The sequence below is a fragment of the Lissotriton helveticus genome, chromosome 11 (assembly GCF_964261635.1).
Source record: "Lissotriton helveticus chromosome 11, aLisHel1.1, whole genome shotgun sequence".
Lineage (NCBI taxonomy): Eukaryota > Metazoa > Chordata > Amphibia > Caudata > Salamandridae > Lissotriton > Lissotriton helveticus.
In genome coordinates, this window is record NC_136072.1 from 1,078,480,226 (window position 1) to 1,078,498,582 (window position 18,357).

The following is an 18,357-nucleotide window of genomic DNA, read 5'->3' on the forward strand; positions in this document are numbered from 1 at the left end:
TATTTTTTCTCCTTCAGGGACTTGTTTGAGGGTGATAATCTTGAGGGAGATCTGATCTGAAACTAAGAGGCCCGAAGGAACCCCTGCATAAAAAGTCTTTCTCTGTTCTCTGAGCATATACTTAGCCAAGTGCTGTACCAATTTCAGCAGTGGTTCACTGTATCTACTGGAGATGCCTGGCACACTAGTTACTCAGAGGACAATAGAGGTAGTATCGGGAATATTACTTCCCATGGGATTCCACTGAATCCATCTCCAACTCCTAGATAGTTCAATAATTATTTTAAACACTTTCTTTAAGGTATTATTGATAAACTTTTAGGAGCATAAAACAGACTCCAAGCTTTCATCTGTCCTTACCAATGCATAGAAAGAGAACGTTTATGATATGCTCTATTCTCATTTCAATAAACCCTCCAACATCAAATCTTACATTTCTACAGGCAGGATTACCAAAACTAAAAGCTGCTCAGAGAATCCAGGAGCATCCATAAGCTGCTTTTTAATAGAGTTGGTTCGAGATTTTGATCATCCGTATTCATAATCCATCTAGCTGAGAAGGAAAAAGTGGCTACCTTTTCATTAGACAACCAAGGAGTGGATGTCTGCCATATCCTTTTCACATAACAAGAGAGGAAACATACCAAGGTACAGAAAAAAGTATATGAATGAGCCAGGCCAAATTGCAAACCTACCTTCATGCTGAAACACTATTGCACTACTAGAAACCATCAATAAATCAAGGGTATGTGGCCCAATATAGGTGGACTCCTTTACCAACTGAGACTACCTGCCTTCCTCAATTACTCAGACAAAATCTAATAACAAAGTTTGTGATGCAATATTAAACTGCCGAACAGGACAGGTACTAGACTGCCCAACTGTGACAATTCTTCTAATCACATTTCAGTAAGTACCAACATATATAAATCTGAATAAACTCCCACTTGTTATAACCCAATATCTTCACAAGAATATCTCCAATATATAAGTTTGGCAGTAAAATACTTCAGCTGCATTCCAAAAACGGTAGGAATCTGGATTGCAGGAGTTTCGGAAAATAACTTAATTGGATTAGAGGGAAAGAACATCTTTCTAGATGTTTACAGGGCTGAAAATATTAATTTTCCTAGATCTGCGACACCTTCAATGGGATAGCCAGCTTAGCTATATGCTCATTTCCCTTCCTTTCACTGAGTCTCAAAAACAAATTTTTGGGCAAAATAATAGCTTTTCACCTTGTCACTCTGTGAAACAGAGAACAAAACATTTCATACACAACATAACAGTCCTACTTGCCTCTAAACACATACTTGTGACAGGGGAAACAATGAGGGGCAAATAACTCTGGTTAAGTGGTGCAATACAATACTTGCTACACCAAAATTAGAAATGAAAAAAAAATTCAGACATCCTTGCTCCACAGAGAAAAGACATGTAATGTGGTGTTAGCTTACAACACGGTGCATAACAGATTCCACAGAATGCCTAGTTGCTTTAACACCTTAGGAGCTTCGTAAATAAACCTCCCCAGTGCTGCGCTGTCCATTATCCAGTGCTGAACTGGACGTCCAGCGGTCGCACGCAGCACTGGGGAGGTAGTGCCCGTGACGACCGTTGGCCGACTGCAGCACTTAAGGTGTTAAATTAGTAGTGATTTTTTAACATCTTCTAGTTATGTTACCAATATTTGTATCACGTTCAGCTACTCAAAGAGTGTCCCGGCACCTGGCCAGTGAGTTGAGAACCTGCCTATGGCAAGAATAGGCTTACTAAATGGCACTAGGTGTTTTTAAACACAGAACGTCTGAATTAGATATATAAAACAGAGAGATAAAAGTCAAGTTGGCTATCTGTGTATAAAGTGTAGATGAAAATATATAAAGTTTATGACTAGCAAGAATGACACCATGATGTACAAGTAGCATTTCTATATGACTTATCAAATCACTGAACTAAACGTATATATAACATTAATGTATATATAACACTGAGCTCTGGCCTGATCTGAAAATTCACATTCAAAGGAAGGAGTATCTGAGATGTATTGCCAATCCCTGTTCACAGTAGAAGGCAGCTCTGACAGACTCTTTTTTTGCCTAAAATTGCAGTAATTGGTGTATTTTGAATGTTAAATGTCACTTCACTAGCCTACAGATGCGCCTAATCTCAGTCAAAAGGAAAAACAACTAGATGAGCCCATCAGTCATAAAAAATAGGAATGTTGATTAAATAATCGATGGAGACAACAGCCGATATGTTTTGGAAAGAACTTTACTTTACAGGCCTTTACTTTATCCAACCAGACCAAATAGGAAAGCTACGTAAAGACAAACACCAACTTTGTGTATTAATTGCAGTTAAACCTAAATCACTCTTGAACGGCAAATGAAAACTTCAACTTGCTAGGTCACACCGTCGTCACTCGATGGCTGTTTAATAGTGAAATACTACATTCCACAGCAGGTAGTTACCCTGATTTGATCAGTAACCGCCAATAAGCAATGGGCGAAAACATTTAAAATCAGTCAAAAAGACTAAATTCCAATACAATTATTTGAAACAGACAGAATTAAGGAGCTTTGAACACATCATACCTGCTCTGTTTCTCTGTGTCCAACATTCTCTGCACTTCCCGAAGTCGACATTCAAACTGGTTTTTCTCATCTTCCAAAGAACTTCTCCAAGCCTCCCACTGGCGTTCCTTTTCTAGCAGTTCATCATTTAGAGCTTCCAGATCCAAGACTTGCTCTTCCAGCATGGTGCATGTTGTCTTCAAAGCTTCCATTGTCTGCAGAGAAATGAGTTAATCAACAGGTCTCCTTCCTAGCATTTGATCCATAAACAAAGAATCATTCCTGGCATTATCACATGTAACTGCACATCTATCTTAAGTGGAGATTTGCTCCCTTTCAAACTCTTTCTTCTCTGAACTGCGATCAGTCACCCACACCTGCAGTCTTGCTCATTCTGTATTCTCTCATATCTTTTTGCCCAAGCCACACACTTCAGTTGCTTGCTGCACTTTGCCACAATATTAGGTGCACACCACCAGACTCACCAAGGCACATTTAAAACTGTATTACGACATTTATGATTTTGGCACATGCTATGAAACTCACATATATCTGGCAATGGCCTGAAACTGCCTCTAAAGTTTGAGATGCTGAGGCAAACAAAGGAAGAAGTTTGCATAAGTGAGCAGCAGGATCCCACAAGTTGGGACGCACTCTAATGGACAGAGTAAATGTCTAACAAGTGTAAAAGAAGGACTCAGACACAGGTCGTGGGGTTGCTAAAGACAATGCATACATAGATCCTGGGGTTTTCAAGAGCAAGTCGGAGCCTCTAGCGCATTAGAAATTACCACACAAGAGAATGTTATAGGCTTTCAGAAAATGCGTAGTTCATGTAACTTCAATATCCTCTGCAACCTTGCAGGAACAGCTCCTAAGGCTTTACAAATATATTGGGATGTCACACCACGAATAGATGCAAATGTAGGAGCACCTGTTTCTGACTGGTGAGTTGCATCTCTCGTTCTGTGATTTCTCTGCGCAAATGGTCTATCTCGCTCCGCAGCTCCACCACCTCCTCTGTCGCCCCAGAAGCATCATCCAGTTGTTTGGATAAGAAGAAATTCTGATTGTTCAAATCTGAATTCTCCTCACTGAGTTGGTTCAGCTGCTCTTCTAAGTCAGTTATTACCTAAAGTGTAATTCAAAACATATTAAAAGACGTCATGAAGATGTACACTACATGCAACAAAGAATAGGAACGTAAAAAAGAGATTAAAAAAGCCTCAAATGGACTGAAAGTTACCCATAGAACAGAGCGCAATAAAGTTACAACACAATCAGCAGGAACCACTACAACAGGCAACAGAGCAATGGAAACCTGCATACCCAGTGACGGTGCTCAATAAAGATAGGTCCAATAGGTTTTACTTAAACCAAGGAAATGTTGGTTGCATTCCTACTGGATCAATCTCTCTGGTCTAGCAATCCATATTTTCTGGAGGAAATGAGTTTGGATAGCCTCTTATCCTGTCGCATAGTGTGTTAAACTTTGATCAGGGCAAGTATAAACAGCTAGAAGCAAACCCTGTAGCAGTGAATGTTCAATCTATTTCTTCTCACATTCATAATTTAAGTAATAATTTTGCTATTGAAAGTCTGCAAAAAGTCTGCATCATCTTCAAATTCAAATAAAAATGAGAAAACACCTTAGCTAAAAAAGAATTAAAAGCATAAATAATCAAATTGTCTCAAACAGCACAGGAAAATGTCAACAGAGTGGCTGTGATTCACTAACTTGAAGTTAGAGGGGATACCAACTAAACCACCTTCCAAGCCCATCGCTTACTTGAATAGTATTCTACCGGTAATAATGTTCTCTTGCTGTAATAGTCAGAGGATTAAAAAGCTTTCTCAGGGCATAATTACATAATAGAAAATACCCTTTAGTCATATTTCTTTAAGCTCCAGTTCAGGATTCACAAAGATAACCACAACCATTTCTTTATTAGTGATCGCTGGTTAACTTTTTCGCCCGAATAGGTGCGGACAGGTCAAGATGGTGGCAATGAGGTCTGATGGGACTAAAGCTCTGTGATTCACAACTGAATGGATCGGAGGAAAGAATCTTCCTCTTTTGCGTAGACATGCTGGAAAGGTTTGCAGAGAGAGAAAGAATCGTGCTGAATACAAGGTGTAGAAAATCAACATAAAAGGTGTAAATTGGCCGTGGGAAAAATAGTATAATCTTAAATCACATAAGCAGCAAGAAATTCAACGATACAACTCTAAAGCCTTAATCATTCAGTTTATGTCACAGGATGCATTTATGTATCATAGAAATAGGACAAAACTGGAAGTGGCGGTGTGTGCAGACAATTCAGTGGGAGACTTTTATTGTTAACATTCGACTCACATTCGGCATTGAAATATGTTTGTGGAGTATGGTTACCATTGCATACATTCCACTAGCAAGTCTAACAAGAGATGCTCTGGGCTATGATCCATTTCCAAAAATCTACAGGAAGCTGGTATGTATGGTCAATGCTTGTTCAGATAGAATCAAGCAATCTTGCAAAAGTACTCTAAGAAACTCCTTTCCCACGAAGTGTGGGAAAGAGATCCCCCTGGTTCAGATGGGATCCCGCGAGAGCAAGCAGTAAATTTGACCAATGAGTTACTGAGCTAGCATGGTTGACTGTATGAAAGATAAAACATTGAAGAAAGCGATTGTGAAAGGCCAGTGAAACGAGAGCGGAACAAAAGGCCTGTCATATAAGTGACAACTGGAGCAGAAAATCAGACCTCTCACCTCAATAAGAGGGGAACTGGGTCTAACAAGCTGCTCTAATTTTTTCAATCTAGTCAGTTAGTCTACATCAATGCCAGAGGTCCTCAGCTAAAAAATCCATAGCAATCACAACCTATCATTTTGCATGCATGAAATTCAGGGGTAAACATTCAATCTGCATTTGTTGTGGTTTTTCTAGTAAGTACTCCTAATTACTACAGATTCATCATATTTCAAAATATCACTAGGTATCACATTAAATCCAGAAATGTTTGGGTGCACTAGGTGGCACCCTTAGACTCCAGTCACTGAGTCATATTTCTATGTAAAGCAAGGGCTCCAAAGAGAAGCCACCAGCGACCATTGAAATCCATTCGGCCTCAGTTTGTGCTTTTTCTGCACACATTTGCAGAAAAAGACACAGTTTGCCAAAGCACAATATAGAGACAAATCCTCAATCACCTACTCAAAGAGGGGAGTATTTAGAGTGATGATGCACCTTTTAATATAAATACAGAGCATCAATCTTAAAAAGTGTTACTACAGGTAGGTTGTTCTTCTAAGAGATGCTGCCTCTCCCTCCTCTCTTAATTTAGTCAATTAGCAGCAGGATCCTAAGCAGATTAGCATTTAAAACTTCCACACAAGACAAAATGGAGGTACCATCTGTAAGACAAACTGGAAAACTGTGCACATAAAACACACTAAATATCAGAATCCCATAAGGTAATGTATTGTGAAAAGACAAACAGAGGCCCAAGTGGACATCCACGTTGCGGCTTTGGAGATATCAAGACCAGGTAACCATCAAGCCAACACAGTGATAGTGGCCTGGGCCCTAGTGGAATGGTCTCTCAGACTTTCCGGAGCCAGTGCATAGCTGATCTTGATACAGAAGGCTGTCCGCCTAGAGAGTCCTCTTCTACACAGCCTTAAATTTCTTTGCTTCAGAAAACCCCAGAGAAAGAGGATTGTCCATATGATGGGCCTTAGTAAGATCAATGTAAACACTCAAATTCCTTGTGGGGTTCAACCGATGAAGCCTTTCTTCTTCGAGGGGTGAGGGTGAGGGTGAGCAAAGAACGTCAATAGTGATCGACTGACCAATGTGGAGGGAAGACACAACTTTAGGTAAAAAGGTTTTCCACGTCCTCAACACCAGTTTGTCTGGGTAAAAAATGATGTAGGGTAATGGCACTGCAATTCACTCAAGCGACAAGCTGACTTGATCATAATGAGAAAAACAGTTTTCAGATTGAAGAGAAACCGAAAGCATGCATCCAAAGGCTCAAAGGGTGTACACATAGGGAATGTCAAGAACTTAAGGTCCCACTGGGGCATCACAAACGGTTTAGGAGGAAACATGTGCTAAACCTTTAATAAACCTCATTGCAATCGCAACTGCTGATTCAAACAAGGACAGTGTCCCTGGCAAATGGAGGAAGGCCAAAGGGGCCTTCTATAGTCTCCACTGCAAGGCCTTGTTAGGCTAGAGAAAAGTAAAAATAAAAGGACTTTAAACAGCTTTGCTTGTGAGGTTTCAGTGCCCAAGGCACCACATCAGGTCACAAACTTGCTTCAGCATCCAATATAGATGGATGGAGCGGTGGTGCATCTGCTGGTGAGGATGACCTTTGCCACCTCAGATAGCAAATCAAATCCACTGCAACCTCCTAATCTACAAGTATGGAGGTGTATGTTCCAGAGGTTTGGTTGGAGGAACCTGCCCTTTTGCTGAGACAGAAGGTCCTCCCAAAGTGGTAGCCTGATCAGGGGCAGATGGTGATGCTCAGGAGCTCCAGAAACCACATTCTCCTGGACCACTCCTGAGTAAATAGGACAACTTGGGCTGCATCAGTCTTGATCCTCTACAATACCTGTGGCAAGAGAGCTAGCAGCTGGAAAGCATACAGAAGTCCTTTTGCCACTCCAGCCGGAATGAGTCTCTTAAGTGATGTTCTTGAGGAAATGCCAATGAGCAAAACTGTTGACAGTGTACATTAAGATCTAGCCAGGGCTCTCATGATTGATAAGACACCACACACTTCTGGATGCCTACATAACCCATGATCTGTCAGATGACATCAGCTCAGTTTGTCTGCTCTGGCTTTCAGGGACACTTCTAGGTAGTTGGTGATCAAAAAGATGTTCGGCAGCCACCCCGCAAAGCCTCATGGCTCAGGAACCCACTCAACCATGCTTTTTGCATATCATATTGCAGTGGTGTTGTCCATGAGAACCTGCCCTAGCCACTCATCGATCTAGTAGGTGAATGTAGACATGGCCCTTCATTCAACATCTGCATCCCACAGATGATCTCTACAACTCAGTAGCAATGCATTTATCACCACTGTCAGCGCTGAGTAGTGAAGGTACAGCAGCCTGCCACAGATCATTTGTGATGTGTCAGCCACCACTGCAGGCATTGGGTCATCTTGAGACCTAGATACCGGTCGTTTTTTGTTTTTTTTAAACAATCATTTTTATTAGGTTTTTTTAAGTCAGAAACAAGCAGGTTTCTCCACCACCCCAGGTGTCATAAAGATCAAGCATTCAGTTATATAAATTAAAAGCATAAATTGCATCTTAAAAACTTGATAACACTGCAGTAGGTAGGTGTGTTGCTATGTGTAAATAAAATAACCTTTCCATCATGTACTGAGTTCTGAAACGTGGAACATGGAAAAAGAATTCATTTAGACAGGTTCATATCTTAAAGAAGACAATTAATTTCACTGAATAATGTTAAAGGGAATGGCAGCCTTGATACTGGGACTTCAGGTCCCAATGTGCCACTTGGTGTATTGACAATGAGGAGGCACAAGGATAAGATACCAAGATGTCTCAGGGCCACCATTTATTAGGAATCCAAGATTAAGCCTGAAATATAAGGATTATAGCACAATGTCCTAGCTTCGCTGCAGAGGAGGAAAGGTCTTAAACAACAGTGTCCAGAATGGTAGCCTCTCTGAGGAAAGTAGGTGAGATTTTGGCTCGTTTTTGATGAACCCCAACAAAGTTAGACATTCAGACGTTTTCTGGAGGTGGTTTACAACGGACCGTGGCATGCCCAACATCAGCAGCCAGTTGTCGAGGTATAGGAATAAAGAAACACCCAACATCTGAAGATGGACAATGACCATCACCATCTCTTTAATGAACATCTAAGGAGAGGAATAGAACTGCAAATTGGAAGTGTTCCTGCCTCACCTTTAACCACAGCCAACGCCTGTGGCACTGCAGGATAGTTTTATGAAAATACATATTCTGCATGTCCAAGGATGCCATACAGTCTCACAGAATCAGAGCAGATAGGATCTGATCCAACAGGAGCACTTTGTATTTGACCTTCAACAGCAATAAATTTAGGGTACAGAGTCCAGGATAGGCCTGGATCGCTCTCCCTTTTTCGGGATGATACATTGGTGTTAATAACAACCCTCACCTCTCTCCGAATCAAGTATGTATTCTATAGCACCCTTTGAGAGTAAGAGGTCCACCTCCTGCAGCAGAATGCATGAAGGATTGACATATGCTCCAACAAAATTTGTTCTGGGGCGGGAAGAATGTAGGGTGGGGGGAATGGACAATTTGTAAGACAACTTTGTCGGACGTGATGATTTGCCAATCTGGGAAGAAATAATGAATCCTGCTTCCCACCAGTTGAGCATGAGCCGCAGAAGAAAAACTAACGTAGCTTGTTAGTTGTTGAAGCAGGGGGGAGGAGTTAGAGCACTGATTCCCATGCTGGGCTGTGCAATAACTGACAGTGCAGTGTCTGCATCCCTGAGAGGAATGGGCTGTTTCACAGGATGGGAAGGCTGTCATCTATATACTACCCCCCTGGAGTACCACATTTTTTAAGTGATTGAGGGAGAATTAATTTGCAGTCATCAGCCACAAGAAACGTGATGTAGCCCTACTATATTTCAACCACTCCAGTGTGGGGATAGGTTTTTCTCCGAAGATGCGGGACCCATTAAATGGCCTATCCATCTGCAATGCCTGAAAATCCCCAGAAAATACAGCTGACCACATCCACCCTTTCTGTGGAGCATGACACTAGTACTCAATGGTCAGTTAATACAATCCATAATATCCAGGCCTGTGCGATGACACATTTCAATGTTTCCTGTCCATCGTGAATCATCTGAACCAAGGAGGCGCTAAGCTGCTTCAGGACAGTAATGAAGATCCCGCTGAGCATGTTCCATAGGGCGTGTGTATATTGGCCCAACAGACAGACTGTGTTTATGGACTCCACTGCCAGGCTGGCAGAAGAAAATATTTGCATTTCAAAAGTAGCTATCTTTTCGAATTCGCTATCTGGAGGACTCGTCAAAAATGCGTTAGGATTCACCTTACTGCTCTAAGCTTGTATCAGGATGAAGGGATCTCAAACCCAGAGTGGAAGACTACCAGAATCGGTATTGTCTGTACCAGACTTGGAAAAGGGTCCAAAAGGAACAGACTGCGGCATGGGAGAGCCTGCTGGTGGTAAGCTAACTGCTGGCCCCTGTGGTTCCATGGGGCAGGAGAGTTTTCAGCTAGGTCTCCTTAAAGGCCTTACACTCCAAAAGGTCGATGACAGCCCTGAGAATGTTCCATGTCAGATTCCTTCAACAAGTGAAATTCAAATCTTCACGCACTCACATCTTCTCGTTGGAAGCAAGAGAAGTGGAATAAAGTTAAGTTCCACTTCACTTTCTTACACTTTAACTTCCCTGAAGATTGAGATGAAAGTGGAACATTTGCGAGAACCTGCTAATGTTACCAACATCTGCCTCCTACAGTCTAGGTACTGCTCAACACCTGTTGTTTTTGGTGGCAACACAGGTCTCTAGCACACACTGTAGGGGTTTTTGATCTTTCGTAAGACCTACAAAGGTGGAAGGGAAACTCAGATGCTTATCAGAAGGAGCGGAAAGAAAGGAGCTAACATTGACACACAGGGTTGGTGCTTATATGTGACTCTGTTCCGCCACTTCCAGGGTAGTTTGAAGTTTGCGCGGAGCCACACCATGCCATTGATCAGAACGTGGGAGCATTTATGGAAAATGATCTGTGAGGAATTTGTGGCTAGAAGTATTCAACAGAAATAATCTGTTATAAGCCTGTAATGGATAGATCATGCAATACTATTGCAGCGGAATAAAGTTTTTCAGCGCTGAAAATTACGAGACTAGGAAAATATACTTATGTTTTAGTTTAGAGTTAAGGTATGACGGTCCCTTGAGCAAAGAGTATCTTGTGACATGGGTACCCTACCAACTCCAGGTCAACAGTACCACATCCAAGGGAGCAGATCAAGACAATAATTGGTTTATTAATTGTAGGCAAAATCAGTGTGGGTACAAACCATAAGAACACACACTAGGTGCTGTTCGTGCTAGAGGCAGGGATTGTCCTCTCTAGGTACTCACCTGTTGGCTCACTTGAAGAAAGCTGGCTACTAAACAGCTTTCTTTCTGTCTCTGGTGACTGGCTTAGTACTTCTGGGAAATTCAAATGCATTTATTTCATGATTTCCGACTCCTAGGAAGTCCACTTAAAACACAGAAATACAAAAGACACAAATAAATAAAATAGATTCTTAAAACCGGAGTGCACCCAATAACAACAGCAACTACACACAGACCAGAGTGCCTCCACACCGGTGCAGGCTCGCAAAGAACAAATTTAGGCCTGTCAGCTGCAACTAACTTGCCGTCAGGGTGGCGCTCCACCCGCACCGCAGGTCTCCGATGACGCCCTCTCTAAGACTGGTTCCAGTACCTCGACAAGCAGTCTTCTTTCGGTCATATTGCCTCGCATCTCCCCACAGACGCATTGGTTTAAAGAGATTGCGGACAGGCCAGTGAAATGTGCTTTAAAGAGCCCTGCCATAGTTCTTATTTGCTCCTGTGTCTCATCAAGCTGCAACGGGTCACTGAGCCATAGCCGTGACCTCTTCATATTTCTCACACTTAGCTGTTGGATGGCGCCATGTCAAATAACACCAGCCCCCCCCACCCCTCTTCAAACACACTCTATAGTTGGAATTCTAAGTGTTACTTCATATACCGGAGTTTCCCCACTTATGGGCTTCTTTGTTATATATTTGGGCAGTCACAGTTTTCACAGCTGCAATGGGAAGGGTGCTGAGGGTTTTGTTCTGCAAGTGTAATAGGTCAAACAGCACATTTTGGTCCTGCACTAGGCTTCGCGAAACCTCTGTACCCTCATCTTAGGGTGTGAAAATTCCACCAGCTTTTTCCTCCAGGTCCTGCCTCCGCCCACTGCCCCATATGTAAGATGCCATGGCAAGGCTGCAGATAACTTGAAATGTCTGTGGCATGGAGATAGTGTGTAAGAGACACAACATACAGCAATACTACATCAGGTTTTGCAACGCCCAGTTAGCATTTCTCCAAGAAACACATGTAGCTGGGTGGGGGTGGTGAAATACCATTTTGCATAAGGGCGTGCAGTGCTACTTTACCACATATTCTGGCTTTGTCCGTGGAGCTCTCATTTGGGTCCGGCTTATGGCATAATAGACCCTGAAGGACGTTATGTACCGGTGGAGGGGCAGTTAGATGGCCACCCCCTCCTGCTACGTAGTATCAATGCACTGAATACCTTTTTGGTCCATCTTTCGGTTACCCTTAATATGTGGGTGAATAGTCCTTGGATTTGGATTATGTGGGGGGTTTACTTCAACTGTGTTTTAAATCCGACCTTAGACGTCCCCATTACCAACCTCTCCTGTAATAGCAGCGGGTCTCACTCAATGGCTAATACACTGGTCCTTGCTAGATATTACTCACACAATTTGCATGTGCGCCTATACCGAATACTCTCATCAGACTATCGTCCCCAAGTTTTATATGCAGAGTACTTAGGAAGGACCTTTTTACACCACAACCTGCTGCAAAAACAACTAGAGGCACACCCTGCGGCTGCCGCCCCCCCCCCCCCCAATGGTGATTACAGGCAGCCATGTTGGAAGACCCTGTATTTCGGGCACGACATGCGAGTTCCTGTCCCGGTACCTAACGGAGAATTGGGGCATTGCTACCACCAGGCCTATAGAATGGGAAGAACAAAAAGTAGTGCTCTAAGGTAAATGTATTAACGCGGTCGTGGGCACTAGAGCTGACCTGTATAAAGACTTGGTCCAATTCGAGGCATCCCAGGGTGTCCTGGAAGTGGTGGTGCATGAGGATCCTGCAACCCGACAAACCCTAGAGGCAGCCAAAGGGCATCACACCCGTTTGATTGAACAACTTGGGTGTCTAGACTTTAGTGTCTACCAAGCAAAAATGCACACAGAAGGTGATAAACCCGGCCTCGTGGTGGCATAGTTGCTGTGCAGCTCGACACCAACCGCCCGATCACCATAATCCAGCTGTCGCCAACTTGCCTGGTAGCCAGCAGGCTACCCCGTCAATCGTGAGACACACATACTCGGCGGACTCACTCTACCGACTGTTGACCCTTTGGCCCGCGAGGCCACTAATGCGCCCATCAAGGAACAAGAGATCTGAAGGGTCGTCCGTGGCTCTACCACGTGCAAGACTCCTGGACTGGATGGACTTCCAGTCGAGTTTTTCAAAGCCTATGAGGACATATTGGCTCCCAGAATGCTTGAATTCTACCAGGGAGCTCTACCAGAAGGCAGACTCCAGTGGACACTCAGCAAATCCTTAATTGTCCCCCTCCTACAGCCATAGGTTTGGGGGTGAACTGGGCAAAATCATGTCGGTTCCTGCTCTGCCCTGACTGCCCACCACAGCAGTGGACGGTAGATACACAACTTCTACGCTGGTAACAACACGCTTTCCGATACTCAGGCTTCCGAATCTACCATGCCATGCAGGACCTTATAGATGGCAACCTCACTAGGGCCATTGCCTCCCTACAGCCTCAAAGGGTTTTCTGGACTTCGCTCCCCCTCACTGTCCAAGGAAGAGTATCTATCTAAAATGGTGATGTTACTGTGCATACTGTATTTTTTGTTACACAACCTTCCAGTGCCCATACCCTGCAACACTTTGAGCACTGCATAGCATGATGGGGGGCTGCCTCTGGAACAACAACTTTGAATATTACTTGTCGTCGCAATTGTAATGGCCATCACGCTGGCTAGCAGAATGCCTACTGGAGGAATCGGACTACCCCACATTAGACAGAGTATGACGTGCTGTAGGAGAGGCTTTCTTACCACAGTGCAAAATCCCCCATGAGTCTTATAACTTCCTTCAAATAGCACACACCAGCTATCGCAGGGATCTGTGATAAATGCCAGCCCTAACTCCATATACGCCAGAAATCTTTAGTAGTTCTATATGACTTATCAGGAATCTGACTGGGAGGCAGGGTCTGGAGACATGGAAGGCCTCTGAGGTTGATACCCTTGGTACCCTGTTCTGAAAAGAAGCGCTCATCCAATTTGAGCAGCTCCAGACAGATTGTAACTTACCAGCAGGTCCCTTCCTGGCACACAGTGGATATGTGGCCAAAATGCAATGATTCTGGCAGAGTCAAGACATAGCCGGAATCACATCCCCTGGTACACACCCTGCTCACTATAGGCAGAGGTCACCGGCACATCACATGGTTCACCCGGTCGTTAGCATACACCCTGCACGACCCTTTGCAATCCACTAGAAAAAAGTAGGAAGACAAATGGCGAGACCTGACACAGAAAGAATGGGACGGAGCTTTGGCATACCCATGTAAACTCTCTTGTAACAAAAAGTTCCAATACATTCAAAACAATATTCTGCATAGTGCCTACCTCACCCTGGCACGCTTACACAAGGCCTTCTGATCCACCTCAAGCTGCTCTGGACACAGAGCGCCAGACACAGACATAACCCACATGCTCTGGAGCTGCACAATGGAGGTATCGCTATGGCTGGAAGTCACTGATGCATTGGCGGATATTACCGGACGTACAGGGTTATGTTCTATAGAGTGCAGCTCCCTTCACTTCTTCAGGCATAAAAAAGCAGGGAGTGATACTAGCCGCTTTATCGACCTGACGCTGCTCATTGTACGGAAGTTTAGTGCTATGCACTGGAAGGCCAACACACAACCCAGGTTAAAGGACTGGTGCATTGTGACACTCAAGTGAGGCCCCTCTGGCGGGAGGAGGCCAGAGGCCTTCGTATGGTCAGTATAGCAATGGAATGGGACAGACTGTTGCACGAACTGCAAGAATTCTAGAGGACCTACGTGATTGATGGGACCCACAGGCAGGTCACAAGCCTGTATTACACCCTGACAAACAACTGGGTGAGCTGGCCCGCCCCCCCTACTCCCCCCACGCAACAACGGTCCCTCTTGTTGCTGGTATACTTGTGGATGGTTTGTGCCACTATTTCATTGCACTGACGTGCCTGAGGCTAAAGGGGCTTTCTTATGGGCTGGTGCACACAATACTGCTCCTTATTTACCTATATTGCATATATGACTTATGACCTACAGGTTATTGCTCATAGCTTAGGACCAAGTACCCCTGTCACAACAAGTTTGCTGTCATACACTGCTTATGCACCATGAGGGAACAATTACCATTATTTTTAATCTGGCATCCGTATGTATATAACCTGCTTATGTGTTGATATGAAAAAAATAAAAAAAAATGTTTTTATTACATAAAAACTACATTCAATACAAAGACAAACCCTTAAAATTAAAAACATGAACACAATTATTTAATTTGGTAGTTTGAGCAATAAATACATTGCCTCAGCAGTCGTACAAACAGAAAATCTTAAAAAGAGGGGTCTCAGCCACTTACGACAACATAACAGCAAGACAAGGCATATAAATCCTGGCTTCTATTTTTACAAAAGTGACGTGCTTGACGTACCATACTTTTTAGATGTTACAACATTGAACGGAACATCATTTAGATGGATTAGTGTCCAGAAGTGCCTAACCGGATGGGCCGTTTCCATGACACGCAATGCTTGTATGTATTCTCCTCATAGGGGTTTCTGGGAAGGGCAGCCCTTTTCTGCTCCGAGAATTCACTGTGGGATCTAGTGTCTATGCTATACAAGCAAGTACAATCTACAAGGACCCTCTATAGCAGAAAATTGTGTGCACTGTACTCGTACAGCACTTGAACAAGTTACTTACCTTCGGTAACGCATTACCTGGTAGAGAATTTCAAGCTATAGATTCCTTACCTTCGAATTCCTTACCTTTGAATTTCCCAGGCATCAGGCTGGATCCAGGAACTTTTTGTATGAGCGGTACCCTTGTGCGACGTCAGGGGCCTCCGCACGGCTCCACGTAACGGCGTCTTTTGGCGCCAGTTGTGACATCGCGGCCACATTTATAGGCACCACCCAGACATGCAGATGTCAGTTCTTTTCATTCCATGCCATTTAGCGCTGATCCGGAGAAGAGCTACCCGTCTCTCTTTTTGACAGGCTTTTTTCGACTTGTTGCCACTAAAAAGATGTTCTTGTGTGTTGAGGGATGACCTCTAGATGGCGCATGTCACCGCGTCATGCCGCTTACCGAACCTCATCTTGTATGCTTGTGGTGTCTTGAGCGTGACCACGATGTGCTCGGACTGCTGGGCCATGGCACCAAAGACTAGTAGGAAGCATCAACGCTCCAGGCATGGTTCTGCAGAATCGTTGCCAGATCCAACTGCGCCTCCCTCCATTTCCGGGAGCCAGAGCGACCCCCGTTCAGGTTAAAGAAATTTACATGGCTATGCGCCGAGTATTGGAGCAGGCCGATCCCGCTGGTGTGCCTTCGGCGACCGCGGGTTCAGAGGAGACCCCATCAGGTTCCACACAGATTGCCCGGGCCTTGGTGGGGTCTCATGGATCTGATTCCAGATCTGGGTTGGCACCAGTCGGGCTAACCCGACCTTCCCTGGCACCGGTCCTGAAGTTGATGCTCCCAGCACCGCCGGCGCCCCCCAGCGGTGACAGGTTCACTCTGATACCAGACGACTCTGAGTCGGATCAATGTCAACTCTGGCACCTGAGCCCAGAGGTTCTGCGTTGTTGCCTGCTCATTTTGAAAATGTTTCAGGCATGGAAGAAGAACGGAAGGGTCTCTGGACCCTTTATGGTTTAACTGTTTTTATTGAGTTCAGCAGAGAAAACAAGGAAGGCACACCATGTACAGTCTATGCTTAGGTTCACGAAAGCAAGACATACAATCAAATAATGCCAAGAAATGCGTTCATACAGTACACGCAGTGCAGTCCTGTAAATGCTGGTACATGGTATGGAAAAATGAAAGAAGAAACGAAACTTAGAATCCTCCTCCCTCCTTCCCCCCCTACCCCCCCCTCCCCTCCCCCACCCCTCCAGTGCTCCCCTTCTGTCCCTGGTCTCTCCCAGGTCCTTCGGCAGCCCATGCCTCAGTGACTATGCCCGCCTTAAGAATCCGTCGTCTTGGGATCCGTAAGCCTTGGCAACCTCAAATATCGTGGCCATGTGATTTCTCTAAATTCGGTGGACAGTAGAGATAGAAATGGTTGCCAAAGATCCTCATATTTGTCTCCCTCTCCCGCCATAGTGAGTGACAGTTTCTCCATTCCAAGGACATGCCATAACCTGTGCAACCAACCTGTAAAGGAGGGTATGGTGGAGGTACACTAATGTGTAAGTATGTTTTGCATCGCAGAGCCCACAGCGATAGCGATTTGTCAGCCTCTGCGGGAGCGTAGTGAATAGGTCAGCAGGTTGGAGAGCCCTAATAAAATATACGCTGGAAAGCGCGGGAGATCTGTGTCGAAATGCTTGTCCACTTCATCTAACACTTGCACCTAGTAAGGTTGTATTTGTTCACATTCCTACAGCAGGTGTACTAGGGTACCAACTCGGCCACATCCCCGCCAGCAGTGTGTGTCCCGGTTATGGTCAATCTCATGTAACCTTTCTGGAGTATAGTACCAGTATGTTGCTACTTTCGTGAACATTTCCGTGAGCCCCATGTGATATGCGGAATAGCGTGCCCTATAGTAAATCCTCTCCCACTCCTTATGGCTAAGGGTCCTACCTAGTTCCCTCTCCCATCTCTCCCTGCCTGGGTTGTGTGTGTGCGTCTGTGTAACCTGCAGCATTTTATAGAGATCGGAAATAAGTTTTGCATCGGACGTGCGAGAGATGAGCCATCCCTCGTACGGTAGGAACCGTCTGTCCGCGCTGGTACGTATTTGTGGATGCAGAGCCGAGTGCCGCACTTGTAGATATCTGAACCGTTCTGTTTCGGGAAAGCTATATTCCTGTTAAAATTGGGGGAATGGAATGACCCCCTCTGCTCCATAACGTGGTAAATTAATCTGCATCCCGCAGTACTCCAGTGAGCAAAAGTCATCCGCGCTGTGCCTGGGTCAAAGTCAGGCTTATCCACCAGCGGGGTAAGCGGGGAAGGGAATGTCGTATGGTCGTGCTCAAGGTTAGTGGAGTCCCACACTTCCAGAGGGACACGCGTTATATACGAAGCGTATAGGTTGGGAGGTCTGTGGGGTTTGCGGAGGAAGGGGATTTCTTGTAGGGGCGACCAGCCACCGCCTGGTCCTGAAAGAGCCAGTGTTTCTCTGACTCCCATTTGCTCCATTCGACCAAGTATCTCAATTGCGACGCTTGGTAGTATTTGGATAGGTCGGGAATCCCCAAACCCCCCATCTCCGGGGCAAGCGTGACCAACGCCCTTCGCATTCTGGGCTACCTGCCCTGCCATATAAATTGGGCCAGTTCAGATTGTGTCTGTCGGATCCACCCGGCGGGCGGCCTAAGCGGGAGAGCACAGAAAAGGTAGAGGATCTGAGGTAAGATAGTCATTTTGACCTCTGCAATCCTGCCCAGCCAAGAGATCGGGTAATGTCTCCACCGGTTTATCTCACCCCGAATTTTCCCCCGGAGTATGTTATAGTTGGTCGTGACCATAGTGTGAAGTGAAGAGGCCAGTTGGATCCCTAGATATGGAGTGGTGTCTGTTGCCCATTGGATGGGAAAGAGGCTTTGCAAATAGGATCTCGTAAATGGGGACAGCGACAGATCCAAGGCTATCGACTTGTCCGTG

General features: G+C 44.8%; 1 protein-coding gene across 4 annotated transcripts in view; it reads right to left on the reverse strand.

The window, feature by feature from the left end:
* The window catches only part of CIT (citron rho-interacting serine/threonine kinase), a 1,315,032-nt gene that overhangs the window by 636,399 nt on the left and 660,276 nt on the right, over positions 1 to 18,357 (reverse strand). For all 4 annotated transcript variants that reach the window (XM_078667654.1, XM_078667653.1, XM_078667652.1 and 1 more), the window contains exons 25-26: positions 3,511 to 3,708; positions 2,598 to 2,791 (exon numbers count right to left, since the gene is read on the reverse strand). In XM_078667654.1, the coding sequence (XP_078523780.1) occupies positions 2,598 to 2,791; positions 3,511 to 3,708 (392 nt within the window). The remainder of the gene's footprint in view (positions 1 to 2,597; positions 2,792 to 3,510; positions 3,709 to 18,357) is intronic.